The 20,950-nt window shown below is 38.1% G+C and overlaps 1 protein-coding gene and 1 long non-coding RNA gene across 2 annotated transcripts in view; both read right to left on the bottom strand.

Moving 5' to 3' along the window:
* The window catches only part of fastk (Fas-activated serine/threonine kinase), an 87,171-nt gene that overhangs the window by 11,403 nt on the left and 54,818 nt on the right, over positions 1 to 20,950 (bottom strand). The window contains exons 7-8 of the mRNA XM_028803864.2: positions 4,685 to 4,776; positions 2,696 to 3,422 (exon numbers count right to left, since the gene is read on the bottom strand). Of these exons, the coding sequence (XP_028659697.1) occupies positions 2,696 to 3,422; positions 4,685 to 4,776 (819 nt within the window). The remainder of the gene's footprint in view (positions 1 to 2,695; positions 3,423 to 4,684; positions 4,777 to 20,950) is intronic.
* LOC127528353 (uncharacterized) lies at positions 17,919 to 20,711 on the bottom strand. The gene is made up of 2 exons (XR_007935241.1): positions 20,382 to 20,711; positions 17,919 to 18,045 (listed from the first exon to the last, which is right to left on the bottom strand). It is a non-coding gene; the product is annotated as an uncharacterized LOC127528353 (long non-coding RNA).

The following is a 20,950-nucleotide window of genomic DNA, read 5'->3' as shown; positions in this document are numbered from 1 at the left end:
TAGCACCTGTTTGGTATGATTGGTTGATCATACACCTGACAAGAATCCTACAAAATCCCTGACTTTGTGCAAGTGTACCTATAAGAATTGATGCTGGTTTGAAGGCAAAAGGTAGTAACACCATATATTGATTTGATTTAGATTTTTCTTTTGTTCGCTCACTTTGTTTATTGTTATCAATTTACAAAATGCAATCATTTATATTTCTAAAAGCATTCTTTGTTTACAGCATTTTTTCACACCTGCCTAAAACTTTTGCACAGTACTGTATGTAATCTTTAACTTTATACCTTTTGGTGATCAGCTCATCTCCTGCTCACTTAACTATTCACAGTAACATACATTTTAAGCAAGGGTGCCCAAACTTTTATATGCCATTGTAGATGATGAATTAAACATCTTTTGGAATTAAAGTTGTCATTTCTCCCAGTAATTGTTGGCAACTTTTCCTTTGCACTTGCGTCTGTCACAGACTTGCAGTCCTAGCTTTGAGCATGCTTATGAGCCACAGGATTCTTAACGCAAGCAAAGAACATTGTCAGAGATGTGACTGCAAGTCTGTGGCAGACATGACTGCAACAAACAGCTGCTCAGAATGACTGTGCAAAGCGGCTACTTTCATTCAAGAAGCCCCGACTTTGTCATCCTCTAAGAAGTCTGCATCGGAGTTGTTTGTTGTAAATCTGGCATTTGATAACTGAAGATCTATGCCTGCTCTATAGATGATTCATTAATCAAAAAGCTGCACATGCTTAAGCCCACCCTTTCAAGCTTGACAGGCGAAATTGACAGATTTAATTTCATGGCATATTTCAAGTTGTGTGAGGTATCACTGAAATAAAGAATTCAATAAATACATGAAGACATTAATGAGAAAAAAACATGTACTTTGTGACACATTTATTTATTCTTGCATATTATTTGTATTAATTGTCACATTTCACGATATTTTTTATTAATTTTCCTATTTTATTTTTTCTGAAATATTTTTCCAAATACTTTTGATGAAACAGACTTTCCATTTTGTCTCACTGAAATGGATGTTTTTACGGTCATACAAACAACGCTTCTTTTGTAATGTATACGGTTTGGTAATAAAAATATAATTTAAATTTAAAAAATGACAGGAAGTCTTTCTTTGGAAAGCAGAAGCAGTTCTGACAACAAGCTTTAGTAAGTATTTTCGGGAATCAATCTCTGCCACTCACTTCAAAATTAAACCAGTGATCTAAAGATTGTGTTTTTAATACTCTGGTTAGTTAATGTCAAAGGGTTATGGGAATCTGGGGCATGTAGCTGATGACAAAACACTAACAGCTTTTTAAAAATATTTGTATCTTATATTGTGACAGCAGCACTATAAACTAAAATAACCAACATAATGGAATGAATAGTCTCTGGCTTGTAATTTTAATGTAGCACATTGTATTGCTAATTCTTATATTATTTTTTTAAGCTGAGAGAACTGTGTGAAGAGACAGTGGGAGATTGGCAAGTAGTGAAAACCCAGCTGGTACTCTTTGTATTCTTTATAATTAAGCCGCTTATTCTATGCTGTAATCTTTTGTGGTATTAATGTGAAGGAGGATGAAATCTGATAAGTGAATTTCCATCTCATTATTGTGGTTGTGTTGTTTATTATGTATCCAGTATTCAGCTAGAGAACTGCATTGCACTCGGTAAATATGACAGTATTATTACTACTATTACCTCTACTTCTATGACAATGCATTTCTCCAAATGCAGTTTACATTTTTTGGTAAAATTCCAGTTCTGGTTTTTGGCAATGCTAAAAGATTTGCACCGAACAGGCTAGAAGCTATTAAAGAGCATTACATTTCTTTTAAAATAATGCACCGAAATTTGCAAAAACATCTGACAAACGCTTTTTAATACATTTGATTGTTTTTTAAAAAAATAAAAAAATAAATTAATTAAAGCAGGTCTACAAGTATTGGTGACAAAAAAAGTGGTTTTTATTCATCAGATTTGCCTCAGTGCAGGAAATCACTCAGTGGTGTTGTGATTAAGCGCTGCCCACCTGTGATAAGCCTGGAACCTTCATTAAGCCATAAAGAAAGAACCAACCTTCCACTGCACAACAGATGTCTCTTACCCAGCCACACACGGGCCAGGACTGTTGCAATCAAAATTGCTATTTTTACGTTTAAATGTGAAAAAAAATTTTTTTCCATATAACTCTACAAATGTATAAAATAAAGATGTCACGACTTTATCATCAATTCAATTTGAACAAATAAAAATAAAGATTAAGTCAATTTGTAGCACTGATAAATAAGGGGTTTGTTAACAGTAAGCACATTTTGTACTGTGGACACCAGCTATAAATCATGTTCGGTATTTCCTTTCTTTATTCAACATTGTTAATAAAATACATGGGCTACGTGAATGTCTTAATTTACAACTGTCATGAGACATTGGACTGGTGGAAAGGGCTTCCTGGGTTGAAAGTAGAAATAGATAAATGGGGGAGGAGGGGGAACAATCAATAGCCAATATAAGTCAGAGCCCAAGCTGACCAAACTTAACGTACAGTACGTCTAAGCATATATTTACTGCCCAGCTTTTATTTTAGGAACTCTCAGCAGAGCCTTATCAACAGGCGAAACCTGTTTTTTTTTTAGAAAACACAATTAGCTTTCAAATGTCTATGATAGAATTCGCCAGAACTCACCTTTTGACTTCCTCCATGTGCTCTGCAGACCTCCTATCCTGGTCAGTTTGACATCCTGGGCTATGCAGCTGTAGTGGTGATGCAGGACTCAGCACCTCTTTGTCAGCACCACTAAGGTCACCCCCATCCGGGTAGGTTTCATAAAAGCTGGGCAGTTCATGCTCCTGGCCTTGGGAGGATGCATCACCTTCCAGGATTTTTCCAATAGGAAACTGGAAGAGCGAAGAACCTGAAAGCACTGGTGAGCACTCTGCTACTCCCACCACCCCACTACTTCCAGCTTGTGTTAGACAGTCTGAAGGGCTGCTGAGGGTTGAGCTGTCCTGGCTTTCCAATGACTGTTCCTTAGTCAGACTTGTGTAGTAATTGGAAGGTGGGTAATAAGAGCTATATTCCAATGAACCATTCCCATTTCCCATTCTCTGACCCAATGTACCTCCTGAAGAAGGAGGTGGGCGCATATGATGGGAAAGAAAAGACACCTCCTGTACTAGGTCCTCTGGTATTCGTTTATCTGAACTGTCATCAACTGAAGTTGGAGAAAATGGAGAGAACTTCTGAAACTCTGAGGTGAGAGCCAGTACTGCAGATTGAGAGTCCAAGGTTTTGGGAGGAATTGAACAATGACCAACAACAGAGTTTGCACTGGGTGTGCTGGAGGAACTGGCAGCAATGGTCCCTTTGATCTGCAGTACATTTCCTGAACTGTTGATCCATAGAAGGAAATCTACAACCACAGTACACACACAAAAACCATCAATGAGTTACATAGGAGTATTCAACATTTCAAAGAATAATAAAAGAAACAAGAAAGTAAGCACTTTTGTCCTCAGCAAACTCGAGGTGTGCTAACCAGTAGCTCTATTTTATCTTCTCATGTTTATTACAACAGTACACAAAAGTCAGCCTAAACTTTGATGGTGTTCATAGTTTGAAGGCCTCTACTGGACTTTATGATTCATAAATGTCAAGTTATAATATTACCACCACTGAAAACAATGCTCCATCCCATCTCGAAAATGACACATCACTATCAGACAAGTAGATAAAAGTGGTGTTTTGTAGTCATGGGCACACTTAAGTTTTCAACGGAAGGCTGGAGACAATTGAAAGATACATCATGTTACGGAATTTTAAAGTCTGACCCTACCCCATGGATTGCTAGCTTATGGAAACAAATATTAAACGAGTTGATACATGCAGATCTCATTGACAAAAAGATGGCTAATTTTCTTTATAATTTGTATCCACGGACACTAATATTTATTTAATACCTAAAATTTATTTAAAAAAATCTTCAAAATCCTCAAGAACAGACCAAAGTCTTTCTGTGATAAAACACTGTGGGTGTAAAAAATAAAAAATAATGAAATGAATGTATTTTTTTCTTAGGCATTAATGCTTCCCTAAAGTTTAGGGTACCATTTGTGCCTGGTCTGCATATTCTTCCTGGTTTTCCTTTAAGGTTTCCATTTTGTATTTCTCACATCCGACAAATGTATGTGGAAAATTAAATGGCAACTCTAAATGCTTATTTTTGGCTTCAGCAAATATTGCATTTGAAAAAACAATTATTCATACACTTTTGATCAACAGTCACCAGAACAAAATGTATTGCATGTGTATACCTTTAATTTTTGTACATATATTAATTATACATGAGAAGGGTTTTTAGAAGTTCCAACCAAACCAGGTCTGTTGACAGCCGTATGGATTAACTGCTAGACTAGCACCTACATGACATGTAGAAGATACTGTCCTAAAAAACACATGCTTAAGGAATAGCCTGCAATTTTTCAGTCCTTTCAGGCTGGTGAACACACACACCAAAAAACAAAATAAACGAATATAAAAAAACAGATGGAATTGTTGGTTATTAACATATTTTCTTTATACTTTTAGTACACAGCCCTGACAATTTTACCCTAATCAGGTAACAGCAGAGGTCTGCTTGTCAATATCAAGCACTGAAAGTCAAGAGAGGATTACCTGTATAATATCCAGGGGCCAACACCACGTCCTGTTTGTAACACTGCTCTCCAACCAGCTGCCTCAGAGCCTCTGCTACAAGCCCTTTATAACTGTAACATGTCAAAATAAATAAATAGATTAATAAGCAAGTGCTACAAACTGAAAAAAAAAAGAAAAACAGGGGTTTGGCCTTAAGGGAAAACATTTTCATTAATTTATTTTGCTTTAGTGACAAGTAGCATTAAATCTTTTATTTCATTTTTTTTTTACAGCTTTATGAACTGTACACATTCACTAAAACTCTTTATTTGACTGAAAACATAATTAAAAATCTAATATCCTCAATGTAAAAATATAAGAACAACAACAAGAAGAAAAAAAGGTCTCTTTGCAAGGACATTCAGTTTCAGGTGATCCAAGGCAGATTATAAACCTGGATATATTACGGGGCAAAAAGCATTTTGATATTAAGCTTGGTATCAAAGAAAAAAAAAAAGTTAAATCTAACATACTTCCATCATTTAAAAATCAACTGTCAATGAACATAAAACGCACTGCATACTCTCTTGTAGAATATAAAAAGAGTAAGCCGAAACAAAAGGAAAACATAAAGCTGAATCTGTAAATGAAAAATGCATTTGAAAGTCCTGTCTAAATTTTAGACATCACTAGCCAAGCATTGTTTTAAAATATATGACGAGAAAGTATTAAACTAGTACATTTTCCCTTTATCAGCAAGACCATGAATTTGATTAGCATGGAAATACAAGTCTAGAGGTTATAAATAAATTGCAGGATAATTTAGCTTAGTACACAGAACAGCTAATAAAAATGTAAAGTCACTTTTTGGATACAGTTATTTATATATGTATTTGCATCAAACAGAGAAGAGAGTGAGAGGCACGTGCTTTAGTTGTATGCACTAAACGCTGAGGAATTTTGGAAGTGAAAGTGAAACATGAAAAAATTAGTACACCCCATGATTTTTTTTTGTTTTTTAAACATATATAGACATATCAAAATTTGATCTTCATTTAAACAGTATCCATAGATAAGTATACCAACATCAAGGAATGTTTACATTTTAAAGTCAATTGTATAATTTAAAAACATATAAATGCTGATTTGCACGTGGAATATTTAAGTACAGCCCTACATTTATCACTACCTCAAACACCTTAAAATACAATCAGGTGTACCAGATCAGCTGCCAACAACTAGAACATTTGTGGGGATTTTGGAGTCAACTGTCTTATTTAAACCGCAGACATTAAGTTTGGTTTGCTCTTTGTTACTGAAGTGTTTTTTTATCATTATTACTTAGATAGAAACAGCCCTTTGACACCTTCAGAAAGAACGTTACAGATACCTATAAAGTCTGGGAAGGGATTTAGGAAGAACTTCAAACAACTTCAATCAATCATTCCACTGTCCGGAAGATTATTTACAAGTTGAGGAGGTTTCCAACAACTGCAGACTTGCCTAGGATAGGCCAGACTGGCACAGTAACAACAGTTTAAGAGAAGAATGCAAGATGCTGAAAGCAGCCTACAATTTCATCACTGGCCCTACAGGTAGTTTTTAACCACCATGGGAGGTGTGCCAGAAGGAAACCTTTGCTGTCCAGAATGAACATACAGGAGGAAGACTGGAATACCTGGAGAAAACTGACAGATAGAGAATAAACAAAGTTCATGCAAACAGTCTCCAGACCATGAGCGGAGGCAGCTGGAGCTGTGAGGCGGCAGCACTAACTGCTGTGCCAATGTGCTATCTACTGTACATACTGTATAAAAAGAATTCTTCAAATGTACCTGAAGAGAAAAGGCAATTTGTCATGTTTGCCATATGCAAAATAAATCTAGCTTTGAAATTAAATGATGCAAAAATATATACCATGTCATCTTTTATTTCAGAGTAATTCTGAATCTATAAATAACATGGTAACACTAGTTAATAATAATTATATTTATATAGCAACCTCTGTCATTTTCAAAGAACTTCATAAATATTCAACAGGATACAAAAGGAACAGATGCACATGAATAAAATTATTAGTATTAAAGCTTTACAGACCAAGTAAATGGTAAAACACATGAAATACAAAGTTCTGCATTAAAACAGGGAACAATAAACAGAACAATATGCAAAATGTTAGAAGACAAACAAATAATATAGTTTGTGATACTGTATGTTTTAATAAGCTTTTGGACAGAGACAAAGAACAGACAGAAAGAGTTATAAATAAATAAATAATAATAATAAAAAAAAAGTGTCAGGGTATATTAAATGCTGTCCCGAAAACGCATTTTAAATTGCCTTTTAAAAGAATAAACAAGCGGGTCTCCTGGTTTAGAGCAATACTTTTTTATTTCAAGTTTTATCAGCAAAAGCACAGATACTGTTTGAAAAGGCATATCAAGAACACAAAACAGAAAGATTTTATTAATTATGCTTAATACTAACCTAATGCCAAGTGTTAGTTAAGAATACTTCTGCCACTCAAAGAAACTTTGGCCATAGCTAGAAAAGTGCCATTTAAATCCATAGTCCAATTTGACTACACAAGACTAAAAGCAAAACTGGTGAAAGGGAAATCAATTAACTAATGTCAAAATGCAAGTGTTGTTCACACTTGTTGCATCTCACTCTACAACTAATTTGGCTTACGAACAAGTAATCTGTCTAATGACAAATTGTTTCTTCACTAAGAAGTATGAAGCCAGGTAATGCAATTTCTGAGAACCAATATGATTTTTGAATAATAATTCAAATAATTTTCTTTCTAAAAGTGAAGCTGAGCCTAGTTAGCTTTGCTATTTTGTGCCATAAATGAAGAATATTATTCAAATAGATGGTCTGTAGGGTCATTTACACTACTATTGTCAAAGTATGTTTTCTTTACCCAACACTGTTATATAAAAACGCTTGAGAGATTCTATAAGCGCTGCCTCCAGAAGATTTTCTGCATCAACTGGGAGGACTGCTGTACCAATTCCAATGTTCTCACTGAAGAAAAAAAAAATAGCATTGAGGCAATAACCCCACAAAACTAACTGCGCTACAAGGGCCCTGCTTAAAAAAGCCTGACATTTCACTAATGAGAAAACTCCTACACTCCCTGCTGCACTGTTGTCAGAGAAGATGGGATGGGCACAGAAAGTGGTTCAAATACATCTTCAAAGACTACCTTACAATGACAAGGGAGGAGAACCTACATCTGCCCTCACTATTCCAGTATGTATAGGATCAGCCATCCAAGTACACACAGATAACCCATTCTTGTTTTGAGGACTCATAAAAAGAGACATACTACTTTATTTTTTGTCACTTTAGCCACTTTAACCTAAGGATGTCAGAATTCTAATGAAACAAAATCGGGAAAATAAAAATGATCCAAAGTAAAATATTAATACTATACACACTTCTTTAAATTTTACAATTTTCTTTCAAATATTCTCCTCACTATATACAGGTAGACAACCCAGCCACAGGGGATGCACAAACCAGTGTGTTTCTTTGTGCCGGTCCCAAGCCCGGATAAATGGGGAGGGTTACGTCAGAAGGGAATCCAGTGTAAAATTTTGCAAAAACAATATGCAGACAACAATACAAATTTCCATACCGGACTGGTCGAGACCCGGATTAACAACGACCGTCACCAGTACTGTTAGCCAACAGGGTGCTGGCAGAAATTGGGCTACTGTTAGCCGAAGAAGGAGAAGGAGAGGGCGGAGACGTGTCCAGAGGCAGGAGGAGAGCAGGAAGGCAAAGAAAGTGGAACTGAGGTTACGGACTTTGAATGTTGGCAGTATGACTGGTAAGGGGAGAGAGTTAGCAGATATGATGGAGAGAAGGAAGGTTGATATATTGTGCGTGCAAGAGACTAAATGGAAGGGGAATAAAGCCAGGTGGATCAGAGGTGGATTCAAATTGTTCTATCATGGTGTGGATGGGAGGAGAAATGGGGTAGGGGTTATTCTGAAGAAACAGTATGTCAAGAGTGTTTTGGAGGTGAAAAGAGTGTCAGACAGAGTAATGATTATGAAGCTGGAAAATGGAGGTGTGATGAGGAATGTTGTTAGTACATATGCCCCGCAAGTTGGGAGTGCAATGGGTGAAAAAGAAGATTTTTGGAGTGAGTTGGATGAAGTGATGAACAGTGTACCTAAGGAACAGAAAGTGGTGATTGGAGCAGATTTCAATGGACATGTTGGTGAAGGGAACAAAGGAGACAAGGAGGTGATGGGTAGGTATGGTGTCAAGGAGAGGAATGAAGAAGGTCAGAGGATAGTGGGTTTTGCCAAAAGGATGGATATGGCTGTGGTGAATACGTATTTTAAGAAGAGAGGAACATAGAGTTACGTACAAGAATGACGGAAGATGTACACAGGTAGATTACATCCTATGCAGAAGAGTCAATCTGAAAGAGATTTAAGACTGCAAAGTGGTGGCAGGGTAAAGTGTAGTTAAGCAGCATAGGATGGTGGTATGTAGGATGACATTGGAGAACAAGAAGCGGAAGAGAGTGAGGACAGAGCCAAGGATCAAATGGTGGAAGTTGAAAAAGGAAGACTGCAAGGGTGAGTTTAGGGAGAATGTGAGACGGGCACTGGATGGTGGTGAAGAGTTACCAGACAGTTGAGAAACTACAGTAGATGGAGTAAGGGTGACAGCAAGAAGGGTGCATGGCGTGACATCTGGACAGAGGAAGGAGGAAAAGGAAACCTGGTGGTGGAATGAGGAAATACAGAAGAGTATACAGAGGAAGAGGATGGTGAAGAAGAAGTGGAATAGTCAGAGAGATGCAGAAAGTAGAGAAGAGTACAAGAAGATAAGGAGCAAGGTGAAGGGAGAGGTGACGAAGGCTAAAGAAAAGGCGTATGATGAGTTGTACGAGAGGTTGGACACTAAGGAGGGATAAAAGGACCTGTACCGATTGGCTAGACAGAGGGACCGAGCTGGGAAAGATGTGCAGCAGATTAGGGTGATAAAGGATATAGATGGAAATGTACTCACAAGCGAGGAGAGAGTGTGCTGAGCAGATGGAAAGAGTACTTTGAGAGGCTGATAAATGAAGAGAACTAGAGAGAGAAGAGGTTGGATGATGTAGAGATAGTGAATGAGGAAATGCAACGGATTAGCAAGGAGGAAGTAAAGACAGCTATGAAGAGGATAAAGAACGGAAAAGCCGTTGGTCCAGATGACATATCTGTGGAAGCATGTAGGTATTTAGGAGAGATGGCAGTGGAGTTTTTAACCAGATTGTTTAATGGAATCTTGGAAAGTGAGAGGATGCCTGAGGAGTGGAGAAGAAGTGTACTAGTGCTGATATTTCAGAATAAGGGGGGATGTGCAGGACTGTAGTAACTACAGGGGGATAAATTGATGAGCCACAGCATGAAGGTATGGGAAAGAGTAGTGGAAGCTAGGTTAAGAAGTGAGGTGATGATTAGTGAGCAGCAGTATGGTTTCATGCCAAGAAAGAGCACCACAGATGTGATGTTTGCTCTCAAGGTGTTGATGGAGAAGTATAGAGAAGGCCAGAAGGAGTTGCATTACGTCTTTGTGGACCTGGAGAAAGCATATGACAGGGTGCCTCGAGAGGAGTTGTGGTATTGTATGAGGAAAACGGTAGGTCTATGGTAGGAGTGACAGATGCATTCAAGGTGGAGGTGGGATTACATCAGGGATCGGCTCTGAGCCCTTTATTTGCAATGGTAATGGACAGGTTGACAGATGAGATTAGACAGGAGTCCCCGTGGACTATGATGTTTGCTGATGACACTGTGATCTGTAGCAACAGTAGGCAGCAGGTTGAGGAGACCCTGGAGAGGTGGAGACATGCTCTGGAGAGGAGAGGAATGAAGGTCAGTAGGAACAAGACAGAATACAAGTGTGTAAATGAGAGGGAGGTCAGTGGAATGGTGAGGATGCAAGGAGCAGAGTTGGCGAAGGTGGATGAGTTTAAATACTTGGGATCAACAGTACAAAATAATGGGGATTGTGGAAGAGAGGTGAAAAAGAGAGTGCAGGCAAGGTGGAATGGGTGGAGAAGAGTGTCAGGAGTGATTTGTGACAGATGGATATCAGCAAGAGTAAAAGGGAAGGTCTACAGGATGGTAGTGAGACCAGCTATGTTATATGGGTTGGAAACGGTGGCACTGACCAGAAAGCAGGAGACAGAGATGGAGGTGGCAGAGTTAAAGATGCTAAGATTTGCATTGGGTGTGACAAGGTTGGATAGGATTAGAAATGAATACATTAGAGGGTCAGCTCAAGTTGGACGGTTGGGAGGCAAAGTCAGAGAGACAAGATTGTGCTGGTTTGGACATGTGCAGAGGAGAGATGCTGAGTATATTGAGAGAAGGATGCTAAGGATAGAGCTGCCAGGCAAGAGAAAAAGAGGAAGGCCTAAGAGAAAGTTTATGGATGTGGTGAGAGAGGACATGCAGGTGATGGGTGTAGCAGAACAAGATACAGAGGACAGGAAAATATGGAAAAAGATGATCTGATGTGGCAACCCCTAATGGGAGCAGCCAAAAGAAGAAGAAGACTATATACTGGTAGATAAGACTATGCACCACAAACTGGGGATACCAGACAAACCTACCATGGGACACTTAGTACTGCTGCTATAGCACACCAAGAAAGCTATGAAAAAATGTTTTTCAGTAGCATAACAATTAACTGGGATTGACAAAGGACAAATCAATAGTCTTTGAGGCAAGTGAGGTCAAAGAACAAGTGGTTGCTTGGACCTGGCAGTGTAGCGGTGCCGATAGTAATAATGCTTCAAGGCACTCTCCACCATAGAGAAAAGTTTGGGAAGCGCAGAAAAGCCAGAATAATGGGAGAACGTGTGCACTGAATGACAGACAATTTCATGCACATAGATATAACTACAAAACAGGGCAACTCTCTGAATGACACACCATCACTATGATGGCTGATTACCTCAACTGCCTGTTAGAAGGAACACAATCATAACATTGTGTACATCATTGAGGACTACCCATTACAAATGAACATATAAGATACAGTTATTTGTTCCAGTTCTACAGATATACTGTATTTTCGTCTTTCAACAGGACAACGACCCTAAGCACACAGCCAAGATATCAAAGGAGTGGCTTCCGGACAACTCTGTGAATGTCCTTGAGTGGCCCAGCCAGAGCCCAGACTTGAATCCGATTGAACATCTCTGGAGAGATTTTAAAATGGCTGTGCACCGACTTTCCCATCCAGCCTGATGGAGCTTGAGAGGTGCTGCAAAGAGGAATGGGTGAAACTGGCCAAGGATAGGTGTGCCAAGCTTGTGGCATCATATTCAAAAAGACTTGAGGCTGTAATTGCCGCCAAAGGTGCATCGACAAAGTATTGAGCAAAGGCTGTGAATACTTATGTACATGTGCTTTCTCAATTTTTTTTATTTTTAATACATTTGCAAAAATCTCAAGTAAACTTTTTTCATGTTGTCATTATGGGGTGTTGTGTGTAGAATTCTGAGGAAAAAAACGAATTTAATCCATTTTGGAATAAGGCTGTAACATAACAAAATGTGGAAAAAGTGATGCGCTGTGAATACTTTCCGGATGCACTGTAGTTAATCTTTCTCGAAAAATGTGCATACAAAGCAAATGACTACACATAGTTGCACAAAATTCTACCATCACTCTATTTCAAATAGAGGACTGGTAAAAATTCCATGGAGATGGGACAAACAAGGTACATTTGGCAGAAAATCTAAAATGTGTCCCGATTTGCATTCTGAAGCCATAGAACAGTTTGCTTCCAATGTCTTGGCAGCAGTGCAAGAATAAATCAACAAATGTGAAGGGATTTGTGGTCATCTCAGGGTTTCCAACAAATAGACAAAGTACCAGCAGGCCACCTCCACAAAATTTTCCGTTGTCTCTGCGGTCATCACAAAATTAGGTAAATAATAAAAATCCATAACCATCTCCCAAACTATGCATATGCTTTTTTGAAATTCCTGACTTGAGTACCCAATTAAATATACTTTTTCAGTAACAGTTGTCAACATTTTTCTTAGTTTATGTCAACTAGTTGCAGTTACAGCTTTATGTCCAGATTATAACACCAGTGAAACAACTGAAACTTTGTCAAGACACAATTCTTTCATGTGAAGGTAATGTGAAAGAACTGTCAGTCTTCGCTAAACGACATCTCTCATGCCCTGCATCTTCAGCTATATTTAGAGGTCTGCAGTCTGATGCAATCCATTAATAGTGGTAGTTAATGCTTTCAATTTTATTTCCTTCACATACATTAGTTGAGATAAATATTCATGGATTGTGGTCTACCCCAATATTGTTGCTTAATGTTTTTAACAGTGGCATTATGCATGTTAAGCTCTTAACTGATAAGCCAAGGATGTTGTACTTAAGTGATATTTATATTTGCCTGCACTAAGTTTACACACATCAACAACTGTGCCCTTTGAACAATGTTGGATAGTTTTAAATCAGATGAAAATTTCATCTTTCTCAGCCATTGTTAATAGGGTTCCAAACATGAAGTCAATGAAGTGAAGAAGAGCATGATAGCTTAACAGTAGTCACACTGCATCATGAAAAAGAGAGCGCTCACCCTTTGCTCTTGGTGTGTGGTTCCCAAGCACTCACTGTCCTGGTGTTCATCTGCTCAAAGAGGTGTGAAAGTGAATGGGAGCTCTTTCCTCAGAGTCAATGTGAGCTTCAGAAGATTAGATTTGGCATGGGTAGTGCCCCAAAAAAAAAAAAAAAAGAAGAATGAAGTTGGGAGAAAGAGGAGTGCAGTGGGAGCACCATGAGATGGTACAGTGGAACTGAAGCACAGCTGAGCATGAAGAGACCGGTTCGGCTGCTGTCTAACCAATGCTTCTTTTATGTCCCACTTTTTACTCAATTTTGTTTGGTTGCCTTGTGTACCACACAGGTTGAGGACCACTGCTTTCATGTGTAACTACATTGCTATACGACTACTTTTATGTAACAACTAAAGAACTTTTTCAGTTATCTATATCGTTATTTAAAAACTAGGCAATTTAAGGTAAATCTTTAAAATTTGAATTTTTTTTTTTTTAAATAACGTCAACCTCGCAGAAACTGCAGTTCCTTAGTTTGAACACAACTAACTTAAACAGCAACAGATGTTGAATACCATGATTAAGTAATAGTAATGCATTATACCTTTGAAAATTAATTGCATGTGTTAACTCTGACAGCTTTAGCATATACTTATATATACCATCGAGTGAGACTAGAAAACTGCAAGTCATTTTGACATGGAAACTGATACTATATTAGCCGATTCAATGGCTGACTTACCATGCTTTCCTACACTGAATACATTTTACTGAGTGCTCTTTTGTTCTTTGAATGCTAACAAACATACACAGGCAAGAAAAAGATAAAAAAAAGAGAAAGTATCAATGGCAGTGTGCATATTTAGAGCCAAGATACCACATTGCTTCACAACTCTAGATATCCATTATTATTTCCAAGTCTGTGTACAGCTTGTCCATTTGGTTTCCTATTTCAGATTACTGTATAGGTACAGTACATGCAGTAGTGTGCTCTGTAAAGCAGCAGTATACAGTACACAGTGCTGCACTTGTAAGTTCTCACTCTCCAGAACCTTGTAAGGGAATAAGCAAGTTTAGAAAATATGTTCATATTTCAAAAGAAGTGAATAGATGAATAAATAGATGGATGAATGGAAGAAGAAAGCAGGTTGTTAAAGTTAAATTCTTATTTGCAGTGAGAATCTTAAAGATTAACAAAAATTACGAAATGCCTTAATGATTATCCCAGGAAGGCTGATACTTATGATAAAAATTTAAAACACTGCACAAGTAGCATAAATATTTTAAAACATTAGGTTATAAAGCATTTCCATTGGTACCACTACAAGTGACATACATCCTGCAAAACAGTTTACAGTTGAAGCATAGATGAAAATTAGTTTTGAAATCAGCATTGAAGCATTATTTGTACAACTCAGTACATTAATCTGGACTTCCACAATTACAACAAAACTACTTTAAACTGTAGTATGCCAGGTTATGGCAGCATACATATAAGTTCAACTGCATAATCTATATAATAAAAGCCCAGCGCGGCGTCCGTGTCCGGGTTCCTTTTGGCTGTATAGCCGCCCCCGTAGAAAAGCCCCAGTCCTTCCCCTCTCAGAATTCCTGCTTACCCCCCTCCGTTCTTTCCCCTTTGTGCACGTGAGTATTTCGAGCCCCGCATCTGAGTCGGATGGTTCCCCTGGTCACCAATTCGTGTGTTTTACGCCGTGATTTTCTATTTTCTCCCTTCCAGCCCACTATGCGTTTCCGTCTTCAGATACCCATGTGCACTTGTACGGAGGAGACCTTACGGAACAATGCCGAAACGAAAGGCAACTGAACCTGCTGCTGCGAGAGAAGACACATTACAGCGTGATCATGAAGCAAAGAGGCAAAGGCGTGCCAGTCGCTCGCAAGAAACGGACACTCAGCATTCACACAGATTAGCTCAACGACGCGTCTCTGCCGCACAACGAAAGGCAACTAAAACCCCTACAGAGAGAGAAGACAGATTACACTGTGATCGCAAAAGAAAGAGGCAAAAGCGTGCCAATGAGACACCCGACGACAGGTCCTTACGATTGCAAAACAACCGTAATAGACAAACCCCTACAGAGAGAGAGGACACATTACGCATGACCACTTACTTGAAGCAAACATAATCACTGGTAAACACTGTGGTCAACACGTCTTCATCCCCAGGATAGGTCTCGATACTATGGATGACTCTGACCTGCCTTTTGACATGCACAGAAGGCAATTCCCACTCCGATTGGCATACGCTATTACAATAAATAAGGCGCAGGGTCAAACATCTACATCTTGTAGGTATAGTCCTACCTGAGCCGTCTTCACACATGGCCAGCTCTATGTCGCCTTCTCCAGAGGAAAACGTTTTCCAAAAGTGAAAGTCAAAATATTACCTTGCAAAAGTCAAGGGAAATTACAACAAGATACTAATAAATACTTCACACAGAACCTTGTTTACCAAGAAGTACTCGACTCTGTCCACTCGAATGCCATGGGATTGTGTGACTCCACAGACATTACTATGTGCAATGAAGGTGACGGACACGATGACACCGTGCTGCATGTCACTGACGAAGTTAATGAAGACCACTCAAATGACCTACATCGCTTTGCTCTTCAGAATGAAGTACCACTACATGCCCCCTCGACAAGCACAGGACGTCATCAACGGTATGATCCTCCTCTTCCTTACAACCATTTACACAACGTATACGATTCTGATTAGTCTGCGTCCCACACTTCGTGAATCATGGGTTTTGTTTTGAAATTTTGTTTCCCATGCAAAAATCAAATGCGGTGCGATGAAGGACCCAGTTCACAACTGGCAGCCGCGTTTAAACAGGGAGTTCTTCAACTGTGGCCATCTAACGCGCAGCGTAGCACGCGCCAAGTCGCTAGTACAGAATAAAGTGCTATACACCATCATATACTGTACCTAGGAGAAAGAAAGTTATTTGTTCAAATAGGGAATAAATTGAGATTAATCAGCCTCTATATGCAAATAATTCTATGCAAGTCAAAAATACTTTTTCCCCATGTGCTTCAGTGGAAATGATAGTAAAACTGAATGTAAGTGATGTAGAAGAACCTTCTCTTCTGAATAAAAGTTCAGCAATTTGTGGTGTAACAGGACCCCTAAGGTTGTCAGTCTGCAAAGTATAAAATGAGCATAAAGATTGGTACTTGAACATCAGGATGGTTAGAAAACTGGAAAGCCTATAAACCGGAAATGTGAAATATAAAAGGTAAGGAGCAGTGGGGCTATCCAATGTAATATGGAAAGAGGTTGTACATTGTATAAGTTAAAAGCAGTCTATAATATTAGAAGGTGGAACCAACTCATGGAGGAAAAAGGAAGAATATGCTAAATATTGGATTAGTGTAAAATTCACAAGTATACAAACATGCAAAACCAAATGCCACCTGTAGATACAAATCAGATGTTTATGTCAAAGTCAGCCCACAGGAACAGGTAGCAATTTTTACATGAAAGGAAAATAATGACAGCTAACATAACAGTAGCAGAGGTGCATTTCTGCAGTACTGACCACCATTACACATCTTAATTTTGATTAAATTTTAATTATCTATGGTAATTCTTTGGTACACTACCCATTCCCTATCCTTTGGGTTTAGTGCAATAACAGCTGTATTAAAACACAGAGCACAGTAGAGTGGCCAAGCCAGTGCTGGAGTCTCACAAGCGCCTGTGGGAACATCTGCCTCCCTCTCCTCCACTCTGGTAAGAGTTTTCCCTATACATTATATAAAAATCTTTCATGTCTCACACAGCCTGATGTCATGCTCTAAAAAGGAATCAGCAGGTGGACAGATAAAACACAACCATCTGTGTTGTCACCATGTCACAACATTATCAACTGTCACAAATGTAGAACATAATTCAGATGTGACATCCCAAAAGACAGGACATTCTCTGCAACCTCAAAAGACCAGCCTGAAGGTGACAACAAAGTTCCTTCATGCACCAACACACACATAAGCAGGTGTGCCGACATTGAGGATAATGGTGTAGAGCAAGAGTTCCCAAAGTGGTCGATATCGACCCCCTGGGGTCAATTTGAACTTTCTAGGGGTCAATAGTTTCAATAAAAAATTTTGGGGGTGGACGACAGCAAAAACAGAACCCCTTACTACTGCTATTTGTTTGTTACTTCAAAATATCTATGATTCCAATAGGTACCTAATTAACAAGTAAAATAATTCAAAAAAACACTTTTTTGATAAAAACACATTACATACCAAAGTTGCGAGCGAAAAGCTAAAATGTGTCATTAAAAGAGTCACACGTAAGAATGCATGAAAATACATGTAGCACAAACATGTCTGTGCATTGTCTTATCAAACGTATCAAAGCAAGTGCGGACACGAAAAACTGTTGCATGTCCAAACTTGTTTACGATGGGACGAGACGATATTCGATATTAGCAGAATCTATCAGTCTTGTACGGTCATGCTTTCATAAAACACTATAAATTGGTTTGTTTGATGTGACATGTACTTATTTGTGATTTGAACTTTGAATATAATTATTTATTGAGGAGCAGTACTACGTAAAAGAAAATCAGAGGACACAGTATTTATTTGAGTTTGAACAAAAATCTTCTGTTTCAAGTAAGCACATACTTTGTTTTTTGTTTTTTATCACAGGGGCTGTCGAAATTGTTTGTTAATAAAAGTTTTTTTTTCTTCAGATAATAATATGACTGAACCAAAAATGAAATGCAGACAGTACAGCTTGGACTATTTGAAGCTAGGATTTGTCCCGTCATTATCAAACAAACATTTACCAATGTGTCTGGGATGCAAAAACGTCTTCAGCAACGACGCTATGAAACCATCAAAACTACCAGATCACTTGAACAGAATTCACCCTGACAAAAAAGAAAAAGATTTGTCATTCTTTCAGTCACTTAAAGATAAAATTCTGAAGAGAACTACGATAGATAATTTGATTGTTTCACCATCGAAGCAAAATGATGATGGATTAAGGGGATCGTACAACATATCCCTACTCATCACGATGTCTGGCAAGCTGCACACCACTGGGGAGAAACTGATTCAAAGGATACCGTCGCGGAGGTATTGAACACTGTACTCCACAAACCTGCACAAGATGTTATAAAAATGATTCCTTTGAGCAATAACACAGTTCAAAGACAAATGGACGAAATGAGTCACAACGTGGAAAACTGTTTGTGTAATCATTTGCAAAAAAAAGTTTTTTCCCCTCCAATTGGACGAGTCAACATTACCCGGTAATGAAGCTTTGTTGCTGGCGTATGTTTGCATTATTCAAGATCAGGAAGTGCATGAAGAGCTGTTTTTTGCTAGAACTTTAGAAACTGACACCAGAGGCAAATCGATTTTTAATTTAATGGAGCTATTTTTCAGGGAAAAATGCAATTCCATTGACAAATATCATATCTGTTGTGACAGATGGAGCACCAGCTATGGTTGGTCGTTATTACGGTTTCATAAGTTACCTGAAACACCACATACCCGAAGTGCTTGCAGTTCACTGCTTAATCCATAGGCAACATTTAGTAGCCAAGAACCTTAGTGACAAATTGCATCAATTGCTTCAGTTTGTTATAACAGCTGTTAACAAAATTCGAAGTAACGCTTTGAACACTAGAGTGTTGGCACGATTATCCGAGGAAAGCGACGAAGATTTCTATCGATTGGTTCTCCATACCGAAGTCCGCTGGCTTTCAAAAGGTTTATGTTTGGCGAGATTTTTTGCACTTTTTCAATCTGTTTTAGAGTTTTTGGAAGACAAGGATTCCAGTTTGAAAGAAAATTTACTTAAGAGTAAAACAGATATTGCTTATTTAACCAACTTACTTGGCAAATTTAAGGTAGGTAGGTAGATAGGTAGGTAGATAGGTAGATATAGATATAGATATAGATAGATAGATACTTTATTAATCCCAAGGGGAAATTCACATACTCCAGCAGCAGCATACTGATACAAAAAAAAACAATATTAAAGATTGATAATAATGCAGGTAAAAACAGACAATAACTTTGTATAATGTTAACGTTTACCCCCCCAGGTGGAATTGAAGAGTCGCATAGTTTGGGGGAGGAACGATCTCCTCAGTCTGTCAGTGGAGCAGGACATTGAGAGCAGTCTGTCGCTGAAGCTGCTCTTCTGTCTGGAGCTGACACTGTTTAGTGGATGCAGTGGATTCTCCATAATTGATAGGAGCCTGCTTAGTACCCGTCGCTCTGCCACAGATGTCAAACTGTCCAGCTCCATGCCAACAATAGAGCCTGCCTTCCTCACCAGTTTGTCCAGGCATGAGGCGTCTTTCTTCTTCTTTCTTCTTGCAGTTTACAACTGCAAGGAGACAATTTGAATCTCATCAAAGCAAAATCGGTCATAACGGCTTTTGTTGCCAGATTAATGTTTTTTAAGCAAAATATTGCAAGATCTGAGCTTTCCCAGTTCCCAAACTTATTTAAGATAGGCACAATCCAAGAAGAAAACATCTTGCTGTACGTCAACCACTTGGAGGCTCTTCACTTAGATTTCAAAACTAGGTTTGAAGATATTCTATCATTGGAAATACCGGACTGGATAATAAACCCATACACTACTAGTGCAGAACCAAATATAATTTTGCAAGATGAGCTGATAACCATCAGCACGAATGAGGATCTCAAGGTACAATTCAAACAGGGTTATCAAAAGTTTTGGCTGCAACAAGATATTCCACTTCTGTACCTGGCTCTATGGACTGTTGTACAAAAGTATTTGCTGGCATTTCCATCGTCGTATCTGGTAGAGAGAGGCTTCAGTGTAGTTTTAAACCTGCTTCAGAACAGACATCGATTGCATATCACTGAACGTGGAGATTTGAGAATGCAACTCACTAATTTAAAACCAGACATAGATTAAATTGTTGACAGATCACCAGGTGCATCCATCTCATTAAATTCAGTTTTCCAAGCTAATTTATTTGATATTCTTATTTTTATAATTCTTTTGTTGTTGTAATTTTGTTGATGTTTAATTCTGTCTGAATATGTTGATTTTTCACTTCATTTTTATGTTTAATAAAGTGATTTCAATATTTGTACTTATTTTGAATTTACATATTTATTTCATAAATGTCAAAAATGTAAAAAAAAACTCTGTTCGCATTTATTTTGCTTTAAGTTTTGTTAGTGCAGGTTTCAATATTAAATGTTGCACAAGATAATGCCATATTCCGTAGTCCTTTTATCTTTTTCAATCATTAATTACAAGTGATTAAAATAAAAAGTTTGATATCTAGTGAAATATTTAATATCGAGTACTGTACAAATTTATTAATTTGAGTAAGTAAAGTAAATAACTAGGGGGTCAACGGTTTTAAAAGTTTTTGGTAAAGGGGTCTGCAGCCGAAAAAAAGTTTGGGAACTCTTGGTGTAGAGAATCTCAACAACCAGTTTAAAGAAAAAGCTAGAACAGATACCATGACTACACAGAGCAACATGCCACAGTGCCAGGAAGATGATGGATGTTACCCATAACAGTTTAGTTTGAAAAGAAAGCTCCTACTGGCTCAGGAGGACAAAGATAGAGAGAAATCTTTATTTCGAGAGAAAACCAAAAGTTCTCAGGAGTAAACAAAAGGCAAACTGTGCTAAACAAAAGTATTAGCTTA

This window comes from Erpetoichthys calabaricus, chromosome 6 (genome assembly GCF_900747795.2).
Source record: "Erpetoichthys calabaricus chromosome 6, fErpCal1.3, whole genome shotgun sequence".
Taxonomy (NCBI): Eukaryota; Metazoa; Chordata; class Cladistia; order Polypteriformes; family Polypteridae; genus Erpetoichthys; species Erpetoichthys calabaricus.
This window is presented reverse-complemented; position numbering and strand designations above follow the sequence as displayed.